The following is a 12,320-nucleotide window of genomic DNA, read 5'->3' as shown; positions in this document are numbered from 1 at the left end:
CAATATTCAAATGTTCCAATTTGTAAAAAGCAATCCATAAAAAACAAACTATAAAAAGCATAACATTTCATACTGATCGTTGAGACCCCCAGGATTCATTGTTTTTTATCCAAGTTGTCTCTCTCCTCGAGAGCATGTTCTTTGCCTACTGCTTCATCCACCTTCTCCAAAATTGTAAATCTGATTTGAGGGATGGTATGTGTAGCTCTGACCCAGTGTGCGGCCAAACTAGATGTCAAATGTTTGTTGCGGATAGAGCTCTCAAGCTCTATAATGCGAGTTTTAATTTTTGGAGATGTTCTACCAACATACACTAACCCGCATGGACACCGGATGGCGTATATCACGCCTGCTGTATTACAGTCAGATGTGTGTTTTAGAGGAATCATTCGGCCTGTCTTAGGATGTGCGGACGTGTTACCCGTGATGACGTTGCCACATTGCCCACAATTCCAGCATTTGAGCATGCCTTAAAAAACATTGTGTCCAGAACGTGTTTTTTTCTTCAATATTTCTCTCATATTTTGAGCTCCATTATGAGCAAACAAAGGTAGTCCCTCAAAAAGACCAGCAATGTCTGGTTCTTGTAAAATAATCTCCCATCTCTTACGAACAATGTTTTTGATTCTGACAGCTTGTGTGGATTGGTTTAAAACAAACACCATGCATTTGTTGGGTTGTTTCTCAACTTTCTGAAGTAATGTCGTTCTTGTTTTAGCGGCAACTTTTTCTCTTGCGGTTTCCAAAATGGCTTCCGGATATCCTCGTGATTTATATCAAACTAATTGTTGTTCAATTAGTTCGGTACTTCTCACAGGATCAGATGTAATTCTCTTTATGCGTGTCAGTTGAGACACTGATAAATGATCCTTCAAGGATCTTGTATGAGCACTTAAATAATGCAGTGCATTGTTTACATCAGTAGGCTTCCGATAGACAGTGGTTTCTAAACCATCTGCTGTTTTGTGTATCTCAATGTCCAGGAATTGAATTTTGTCTAGGGCTATCTTATGAGTAAACTGAATCCGGGGATTCTTTTCATTTAGTTCTGAAATGCACATTGTTAATGTCTCCATGTCGCCTTTCCACACTAGTAGAATGTCATCGATAAACCTCACTATTAAAATGGTGTTGTTCTGCCAAGTAGAGTGATGTAAAATATGTGTCTCCTCAAAATGTGCCATGAACGTATTGGCATATGAGGGAGCACTGGGAAAACCCATTGATGTCCCTGTGCGTTGGAGATAAAACTGGTCCTTCCAACGAAAATAACTGTGGTACAAGGAGAAGTGGAGTAGTTCCAAGAGGAACACCCCCATGTCCTTGTCCATGTCAGATTGTAATAAACGCCACTCTACTGCTTCCAACCCTTCATTGTGTGCAATGGACGTATACAACGCCACTACATCAATGGTGGAGTTGGTGGTCAAGTGTCGTATGCTTTCCAACTTATGTAAACAATCGGTCGTATCTTTAACATAAGTATGCCACTGTTGTACCAGCGGTTGTAAGTGAAAGTCTATGAACCGATCAGTCGGTTCATGTATCGACCCGCATCCTGCCATGATGGGGCGACATGGTGGATTCCTGGCATGCTTGTGGATTTTTGGCAGCATATATATGTGTGGAATCTGTGGATTAGAAGTGAGTAGGTATTTCCTAGTGTTGGAGTTGATCACTCCTGCCAATTCAGCTTTATTAACCAAGGTTTCCAGAGATTTACCAAACTCCTTTGTGGGATCTTGTTCTAATGGAATGTATGTATCCATATCTTGGACATGCTCATCCACTTTTTGTGTGTAAAAGGTCGTATTCATCATTACAAGGGCTCCCCCTTTATCCGCAGGTTGAAATGTCATGCTTTGGTCTTGTCGTAAATCATTGAGGATTCTCATTTGTTTTTTAGATAGATTCGTGTGTTTAGGTTTGACATATTTCACTGATTCCAAATCCTTTTTTACTAAGGTTTCAAAGTTATCAATGCTTTTATGTGAGATGGGGGACATGAATTTGCTCTTAGGCCGAAAGTGTGCGAGTGTCTCTCTGGTGTTGGTACCCTCATTGATGGAAAAAAACCATTGTAAACGTAGTTTACAGGTGAACTTAAATAATGCCACTTCTGTCTCCAGCTCATGGGAGGAGTAAGTGGGTACGAAAGAGGTGCCTCTATTGAGGACATGTTGTTCCTCTGGATTGAGGACCCTATCAGAGATGTTAACTATGAGACTGTCTTCTTCACAATACATTGGGGGCGTCCGTTCTTGTTTTTTTTTAAGTTTTTCCCCTCCTTGTTGGTTTTCTTTTTGGGTACTGACAGTTTTGTCTGGAGGTAAATTTGCATCCTGGCCTATCTCTAAAAAAGATAACTGAGTGGTGGATGTGGATGCACCCTCACTTCCCCTGGTGCCTACCTCCATATGTACTTGTGGTGCAGGTGGTCGTTGTAATGTGAGATCTTCATCAGGTACTACACTCTCTTCAGAGGAAGTTTGTATGGTGTTTTTTTTAAAAACCTTTTCTGTGAGTATGCCTCTGCCCACGTGTAGAGCTCATCCGACTTGTAATCTATGGTGTACCGGCAGAACTTCCTGAGCTTACGCTCATGCCCCTCACGAGCATGCATATCCAAACGTGTATTGATGTCCTCTAAAGTTTTATTCCAGTCCTCTTGTTCCATGTTAGCATTTATTTCGTCCCACAGTCCCACCATTTTCAACACCTTCCAAGATGTTGCATCACTATAATAAAGTCTCACCTGAACAGCTCAAGGTGACTCTTGCTTCTATTTCAAATATTAGAAACTCCCTTTAAAAAAATATGGCACATTTTACCTCATGAATCCTGACTTCCATCAACTTCTTATCTCCCCTGAGTAGATTTCAATGCCTTTAACAAAATGATCTTTCCCCGGTACTCCGAGGAGTTTACTCTTTGCAAACACCAATGCAAAGTCCACAAAATTACAAGGTGCTCTGTAATTTTGAATCTCCACAACCACTCTTGGAGAGTGGCGCATGTCCCCTCCGTGTGGAAACAGGGCTTGATTGTTCTACTTTTTTTCTTTTTTTTCTTTTTTGTGTCCTCATTTGCCTTAACCTCGCTGAAAAAAGAAAAGAAAACCTCCATCTTTATTTTCGTATCCTGCTGGTCTCGTTATTTGCTACCGTCAGCCAAAGACACTTAATTACCGGAAGGAGGATAATGGGTAAGAGGTTTTTGCTCCACCTAGGTCTTTGCAAACCTGTCAGACCATGATACTGGGAGACCCTTTTCGAGGTCCGAGGAGCATCAAAGGCATAATCATAGGACCCGGGAAAAAAAAAACCCGGACGCCTACCTCCACTGCTTCAATAGATCCCAAAATGCAAGTTTATTCTTGTTACAGGATTTGGCCAAATCAACCTTAGATACTTTATACAACGAGGTCAGCCATTCTGAGTGGGTCGGCGCCTTTGACTCTACCCAATACTTGCATATTTGCATTCTTGCCAAAAGAATTGCATAGAAAAGAAGAGATCTTGAAGGGCCCACAATGTTTTCAGTGAGGCCAAAGATGAATAACGGTAAACTAATAGTCAATGGGACCTTCAGGATGGATAACATAGATTTTATAACGTTATCCCAGAAATGGCATATGAGGAACAGTCCTTAAACATATGTACATCCGAAGCTTCTGGCAAACCACATTTGTTACATACTTTCCCAGGCTGATATTTTGATAGCTTAAGCGGGGAAAGATACGCTCTATGGACTGTAAAAATATGATTGCGCCTACACCAAGTAGGTTTGACTATTCTATACAGAGTGTTGAATGAATCCATCCACATCGAATCACATTGTATATTCATCTGCTCTCCCCATAGTTCATCGGCAAGTTTAAATTCGCCATCTGCTTCCTCCCCAATGGCCCAATACCACAATGAGACCTCCTTTCTTCCTCCAGGCTTTGCCACTAGCAGATCTTCAAGGTTACTCTCCCTCCCTAATAATACATCGCGCTTAGCCTGTGACTGAAGCCAGCTGTTCAATTGAAAATACTTAAACTTAGAGAGACCGGGCCCCACTTTCTCACGAAGGTCTTCCCAAGAAGGCAAAACAGCCCCTTCCAACAAGGAGGAGCGAGGAGTGAGAGCAGAGCTACGGAACGCTGCGGAGCCGCAGAGCTACAGGACGGCTGCGAACCGAAAAAACCCTTGGAAGGAAAGCGGAGGGCGGAGGGCGTCTGCCTCGGTGTGGTGGATTTGCTCCGTGCAATTCAGGCTTCAGGTCACCGTTCTCGCCGTACCAGCACCGGCGGTGCGAGCTGGGGTCACGGTATCTGGCGCTGGGAGGACGCTGGGAGAAAGGCACCTGGAGGAGGCAAGGCGAGGCGAGGCGAGGCCAGGTGCTTCGTGAGGAGTCAAGACCTGTGAGTCACCGTGCAGGAGCGCCCACCAGGAGAGCAGGGGAAACCGAGCCGAGGTGAGCCTTCTATCAAAACTTCCTTCCTCCCCCTGCACAATTCCACTCAACCTCGCCTCAGAAAAGTGCAGAAGCGCGCTCTCTGCTCTCACTGCCATCTGCCATCTGCTATCTGCTATCTGCTAGGGACAGCGAGGAGCAAGAGCACTCGTGAGCTTCGAGCACATAGTAAAGGCGCCGGAATAATAATAATAATAATGCTGATTTATTGAAATCACCACCGAAAAGCCTCACTGAATTCACAGACAGTGACCCTCCCTCCCGGGTCCCACTTGGCCCCCTTTCAACTGGCAGAGGCGTGGCGACCGGACTGCACAGTAGCGGAGCCATTACCCCCGGACCCCGCGCAGGCAGCTTCGGGGCATTGGGGAGCTGCAGGCGCTGGCAGCGGAAGGCGGTAGGAGAACTGAGAACTAAGAACAGAGGCCGCAAGGGCAAAGGCTGGAGGCAGGCATCTAGGACCCAGCCAAGCCCCCAACTACCCCACCGCTAGGTCAGCCTATACTGCCTTCCATTGTATGTGGATACCATTCGCCAGGAGGGAGGCATAACGCTGCACACCGAGCGTAAAGGGGGCAATTAACCGCTGGATAAGCGCCATATCGCACCAACAGTGGAAAATCACTTAAAGTGACACTGCAACTTCCCACTAACTACAAACCACTAACTAACTGCTGCATCTTGTATGGTTCCTTCTCCACTACCCCAGCTACACCATAACCTCATCAAATTTTCCAGGCCATTACCATCGTAGAGGCACTGTGTTCCAACAGGCTCTAGCACACAGGCTCTAGCACACTTCCGGCAATTTAGACTTCATATTGCAGTCACATCTCACCATCCTCCCGGACGGCAGCTGCTCCTATTTAGTGGGGGCAGACAGGCTTGGGAGGGGAAGGGGAGTGGAAAGCAGCGGAGTCGGAGGCAAAGGCTGGTGTGGTGCAGGTGATACAGGTGGCACAGACACCGGGCTGCAAGGATACCAGAAAATCATCCAGGCAGCCCTTAAAGGATGAGATCAGGTAGGGTAAGGAGGACACCAAAGCAGAAAAAACGGACCCCAAAGGCAAAGAAATCCCCATCACTCGATCAGTGCAAAGCAAATCAGGGAAAACCATCACCAAAGGAAACGGACACAAAAAAAGGGCCACCAAGAGTGCTATCCACCCAGCTTATCTCTCCAATCGCATCAATGTTCAGAAAAAAGCAGGGCGAGAGAGAGAGACTAGAGGCGAACAAAGCTTTCTTCTTTTTGAAAAATCCAGGAGCCACTCTCCTTACGACCCAACAATCTCTTCCGGGTCTACCTACACCTTTATCCCCTGAGAAGGTCTCTTGCAACAAAGGCCCAACACCAATACTCATGAAACTAACTGCCCAGGTACCTTGGACGAACTCAACTAGCTCACCTGGCCGAAATAGTTACCAGGACGAATTTATAGTAATGGCCCATACGCAGGACGAACTTGGAGAAGGTCTCGATCAGGAAACCCCCCAGCAGCAAAAACGCACAACAAGATATATTTCTGCTCCGGATTTGAGTAAAACACAAGCAACCAGAACCGCAACAGAGATCACCTCATATAGTAAGAGGACGAAGGAAGTATTGACGTGCACAGAAAAATCAGCATCCAATGCAGAACTGAAAACACCAACAGTAGCATTAACTTTTTTTGAAAAATTCTCAGAAATCAATTCCCAAAGTCCCCCAACAGTACCATATACACAGAAATTACTTAACAAAGAGCCCCAGATATCCAAAGCCCAGATTCACAGGGAACAAAATACAACCCAAAAGGAATTGACTAGTCAGAACACTTCAGAAACATCTTGGCTGAAGATATTAAACTTTACATCAAGTCCAACACCAAATAACGAATTAACACAAGACACAAGCAAAAACAAAGGGAAGAACAATATGGGGGAAACAAAATCATCAAGCCCCACGGCAAGCCCCACATCAAGCCCAATAATAAACAAGGAAAAGCGGCAAAACACAAGTATAACCAACTATAAAAGGGAAGAAATCTCAGAAAAGAAACTAGGCAATACAAACGAGGAAGGGCAATTTACCCAACTGCAACGCAAAGGAAAAACAGTGGAAAATCCCAGAGATGGAAGAACTGCTACCCCAAAACCGGGCAATTCCTTACTTCCCCAAGAACTAGCTGATTTGCCATTGAATCAGAATTACGAACAGAGCACTAGAGTAAGCAACTCAGGGTTGTTTCTCTCTACAATAGAAACACTTCAATCAACAGTAAAGGCTTTAAACTGGCAATCTGACAAAATGGACATCCAAGTCGACTTAATGAACACCATAGCCCACTACATTGCGGGGATCGACAATAAATTGGATAAACTAAATAACCTAATAATAACAGCTCAATCAAAGTATACGGTGGAACAGAGTCCCTGCACCTGCGGTCCGATCATAGACAAATTAAGTCTCCTTCCCAATCTACTAGAACAAATACTGGCAGTAAGAAAATCAGATCCACATTTCTCCAATGAAAATTCAATCAGGAAAATTATCGATCACAACCATGCTAACAGTCCGGAAACAGTAAATTTAACCAAAAAAATTACTGACCATAATATCCTTAAGATCCCAGAAACGGATACTTCTAAAGGAAAGAACAGGGCAGAAATAAGCCCAGCAGTGAACACAACAACTCTAAACAAAACAACTTCCTTAACAAGGCGACAAAAAAAAGGGGAAAGGAAAGCAAGGAATAAACAACCAACAGGACACGCGGAAGAAGGTATCAGAATATTCCCCATATTCACCTCAGCCATAAACAAGGATGAAACACCAAATACGACGATTCAATCCAACGTTTCATTTGATCAAACACATAACTCATCAGGACAAGAGCTCCTAGTAAAAAAAGAAAGGCAGGTCCTTCGCACAGAGACGATAAGCAACGCTGGCACATGCACAGTATTAACGGCTATAGGTGAAACAAACAACAGAGACGCACAGCCGAGGTCAGTCTTGGGCAACGGAACACAGACAACTGAAGCAGTGGAAAAAGGAAGCTGCATAGAAAACGGCAGCACATTACAATCAACCGGCCCCCCAGGTCTACCTACAATCTCGGAGATTCCGGGAAAACGGCAAGAGGCGACAGAGAATAAAAAACGAACACCAGCCAGACAAAGGAGCGAAGTCTTCCAAGAAAAACGACAAGAAGGAACGAAACACTGCCTACAAGGCAGAGAAGAAACAATCTTAAGACAAAGCAGGCCTCAAGGCACGTCACAAGATTCCACAACAGAGGGCATACCTACTAACATAAATAATAACCAGGAGGTACCACGAAAAATAAATGAAAGAGCCGTAAATAGCAAAAGCCAAGTCTGGGGTGGAAAAAATCTACCCCCCACTGCGGGTATAAAAATATTACTAAGGCACGGAGTCCGTCACATAAACTTGAACCGCAACGAGGATGTCACTCCAGGGAAAGGAACAGAGTCTGATTACATCAGAGCCCCCCAGATAAACACTGCCACAAACGGAGGCTCAACAAAAGAGAATAACCAGACCATAATGACCACGATATCCCAGCGCGCACAAGGGATCAATACGCACGGAACACAAACATCCGCCGGGACCGGGCCATACTGCAAAATCAGCCCAGACAACACACCAGAGTTAGGGAAAGGCCCTGAGAACTGGTCTAGCAATGACAACTTACATCTTAAACAACTATTTTTTACCCCGGAATACGAAACTCAGGGGAAGCATGACATTCTCAACAGGGGAAATTTGTTTAAACTTTTTGCCAACATTGAAGGGCTTCAACACCTAACTAACACGGACCTACTATCAGTCAAATTCTGCAAGCAAGATACAACTAGCTCATTGGAACAAACGTTAACAACATGGCGAACAGCAGAAACCGCCCAGCTAATACTATCCTACAGAGAGAGATTCGATTTATGGGGTATAAGACTTTCAAGGCCGGTAAAACCACGCTACCCAGGCCCTCTTGAAGCTCGTCCTGCGATAAAAGTGAAAACAGAAAATCGGATAGAAAGAAAGGAGCAGGAAATTTCAGTACTACGGAACGCTAGAGGGAACAGCCCCTCGTCAACAACCCATCCCCTAACTATAACAGGCAATCAAATAAACTCCAAGGATGACGCCGCCTATTGGCGCTGGTTAACAGACACATTAAACAAACAGAACAATAATTGACCTCCCAAAAAACCTCACAAGGATAGCACCCAGGAAATCTTCCACCTATTGTCCTGGAATATAGCCGGAGCGAGGAAATGGATGGAAGAAGGCTTGCCCCCTCACAATTGGACAGCATGTGATATCAACGCCCTCCAAGAAACATGGGCATTGGAGGAGTTACATCTTGTTGGGTACACCCACTTTAATATACCAGCAAGGAAAAATTTCCTCTACGGTCGACCGAAAGGGGGATTATCAGTTTATATTGCGTCAGACATCAAGATTAACTCAGAACAAATAGCCCCTCACGGGCCAAACATGCAATTAATAAAACTAACTATACCAGGCAGACCAACTCCGACACTACTGGTTAACCTTTATGCGCCTCCAAAGGCAAAAGAGAAACAAGCCACATTGGATCAGCTAGTATCCATAATCAGGGATACTCGAAATAATAATCCACCCTGGGACATCATTGTAACAGGCGACTTTAATTCAAATCTAATCTACACGCCTGAGGATGATGAGATTATAGCAGCTGACAACGAATTTTGGAATGTCAAACCTCAAACTCAGTTGCAAACAGAGCGATTCGACCCAATTGGTCGAAAACTGGTAACTAGCTTGGAATTCCTAGGGCTGCGATTCCTTAACGGAAGAACCAAAGGTGACAATCCACCACAGTACACCCATCTAGGAACCTCGTCGGCATCAAGGCTCGATTACACAGCAGTCTCTCTTTCACTATTGCCATTCGTCCAGCAATTTTCAATAGAACACACCTCAAAAAATGATCATTCATATCAACATATTTATTTCAACTTAAAACTGACCAAATATCACAGTTGTAATACAGTGGGAGATAACCTCACGACCACTAACTTAAAACGACTTAACTGGACAACGGCCAACATTGATGAGCTGCAGGCAAATGTGCAGAGACTAAAAATAGAGGGTGAGGGAACAACAGGTACCCAAATACAAAAATGGGAGAGTTTTACAGAAAATTTACCAGCAAGTACGTCCGTCCCAAATAAAGCACAACCTCGGAATAAGAAAATTACTTTGCCAAAGAACCTGGCAAAACTCAAAATAGAGATAAGGAGAAATGCCAGAGCATTAAAAAAGACAACTACGTCATCCAAAGACTGGGTCCAAAGACAAAACCTCAAGAAAGAATATAAAAAGAAAATGTGGGAACACAAAAGATCTCTGAAAGATGACTTCTGGGCAAAACTACTCTGCACCGCCAAGAACACCAACTCAAACGCATTTTGGAGGATTATCAACAGCTTAAATCACCCTTCAAATCCAACATCATCGAATGTCCAAGAAGCAGACTGGGCCGCGTTTTTAACAGAGAGGTTTGCAGAGATAACACCAGATCAGTCTAACTCGGGGGCAATCCAACAAACTACCAACAAAGTGGCCCAAAAAAGAAAAGGGAGTATCACTCCCAGCGGTGGAATTAGAACCGCTTGTATGCAAACATCAAACAATAAGGATGAACGCAGAGAAAATCCATCACCAGACGGGGATCTCTTGGTAACCAGGCTTTACTGTGACGTGGCTAGCCCACAGGAGAAGAAGGATGTATCAAACAAGGTCAAACAAGCAAGGTACAGCGAAGAGGACATAAGTAGAATCATAAGGAAGTCACGTGGCAACGGTGCTCCAGGGCCGAATGGGATCCCCCCAATAGTCTACAAAACTGATCAGGACTTTTGGAGTAGGAAATTAAAACAATTATTTGAAGAGATAACAACTGTAAATAAAATACCGTCAAGCTGGCAGGGCTCCATAATATCACCAATTTTTAAAGGAGGAGACAGAACATCCCCAGCTAACTATAGACTGATCGCACTCCTAGACGTAGAGGCGAAGTACTTTGCATCCCTCATCTTGGAAGATCTAATAAACTGGTCCGACGACACAAAGAGAATTCCGTTGAACCAAACAGGCTTCAGGAAAGGAACCGGGACACTGACAAATATTATGTCTCTCTCAGTGCTAGCCGATAAATATCTTCGAAGAAAACAGCCCCTTCACCTGTGTTTTATTGACCTAAAGGCAGCATTCGACAGTGTAGATCGGAATATCTTATGGAGGAAATTGCGCAGTTGGAACATCCCGGATAAAATCCTGAGAGGGATCCTACTCCTTTATTCCAACACTTGGATGGTAGTTAAATTGGGGAATGGAACACGGCTCTCAAGGAAAATTAACACCAGTAAAGGTCTAAAGCAGGGCTGTGTCCTAGCCCCCCACCTCTTTAATCTTTTTATGGCAGACCTAACATCAAGTCTGAATAAGATCCCATCCCATCCACCTAAACTTGGCTCCTTTCCGCTAACTCATCTATCTTATGCGGACGATGTGGTACTGTTGAATCTAACAAAGATTGGCATTCAAAGGTTATTAGCAGGGCTGGCAGAATTCATAAAAAACAACAACCTGGAGATAAACACAACAAAAACAAAAACAATGCTGATCACCAGGCGGCGGACAGCCAGCGCATACATCTACCTGGATGGGACAAAGCTAGAGGCCGTGTCCAACTTCAAGTACTTGGGCTTCCACTTTGATAACCGACAAAGCCACCAGCAGCAAATGTCCTACATCTCTCAGAGATCAAACTCACTCTCATTTGCTTTTAGATCTTTGGCTAAAAAGCTCTCGGGGCCATCATATAAACCTTTACTGGCAACAATAAAAGCAAAAGTCCTTCCAACCCTGTCATATGGCAGTGTAGGATTGCATGGGAAAGACGCAGATCTGCTCAACAAAATGCAGACAGCCATCTTCAAATCCACCTTCCACATACATCAGGGAGCCTCACCAGCTCAGACGAGGTTAGAATTCGGAATAATAAACGAGACACTGGGAAGAAAGTACGCAAGCATTAAGTACTGGTATACACTGAAACACAACACGTCAGCCTCGGAATTGCACCAAGCATTATGGGAAGAAATAAGATCTGATGTTAACTCCCCATACAATCAGTATCTCGAAAAGGCTATAACTGAGACCGGAACAAGAAAACTTTGGGAACTCAACCTGCCCTACCCGGCGTTCAAACAAGCTATAAACAAGTCGACAAAATTTCACTCCCTCTTACTCGATAAAGCCACGTTTAGCACCAGGAAACACGCATAGATGGTCATATCAAACTACAAAACACTCGTGGCAGCCCCATATCTAACAATCACATTCCCAGCTCACAGAAAACAGAAATTGATGGAACTCCGCTTGGGGAAATTTCCATCGACTATGGACCAACCAATCTGGGTGCACGACGGACCCAAAATCTGTAGATTATGTGGGAGGAGTAATGAGGACTTCATCCATCTTGTCTGTATCTGCCCGAATCTTGCTCAAGCTCGAATATCTCTTTTAAAAAAGTCTATGAACGAGCGGGGCATAAGAACGTGCAGATCTGCAATTATGGCAACTTTGAACCCAGTAGACACGCGATTGAACTGCCTACTACTAAAGTTCCTTGCAGCCCACACCCAAGCGCTAAAGTACTCCCTGGCACCCAGTCAATAAAAGGATAACATAACTGTGGTAGCTCGGGGAGAGAGCTCTCTGGAACATTAAAAGTGATAAAAACCAAGACCGTCTGCACTAAATCAGACAGATTGTATTTTAATTACGTTTTATTCTATTTAAA

General features: G+C 44.2%; 1 protein-coding gene across 1 annotated transcript in view; it reads right to left on the bottom strand.

Moving 5' to 3' along the window:
* TMEM196 (transmembrane protein 196) overlaps positions 1-12,320 on the bottom strand; it is a 413,699-nt gene that overhangs the window by 136,328 nt on the left and 265,051 nt on the right. The window contains exon 4 of the mRNA XM_078664414.1: positions 3,954-3,961. Coding sequence (XP_078520540.1) covers positions 3,954-3,961 — 8 coding nt within the window. The remainder of the gene's footprint in view (positions 1-3,953; positions 3,962-12,320) is intronic.

Source organism: Lissotriton helveticus, chromosome 10 (genome assembly GCF_964261635.1).
Source record: "Lissotriton helveticus chromosome 10, aLisHel1.1, whole genome shotgun sequence".
In the NCBI taxonomy this organism is placed as follows: Eukaryota; Metazoa; Chordata; class Amphibia; order Caudata; family Salamandridae; genus Lissotriton; species Lissotriton helveticus.
This window is presented reverse-complemented; position numbering and strand designations above follow the sequence as displayed.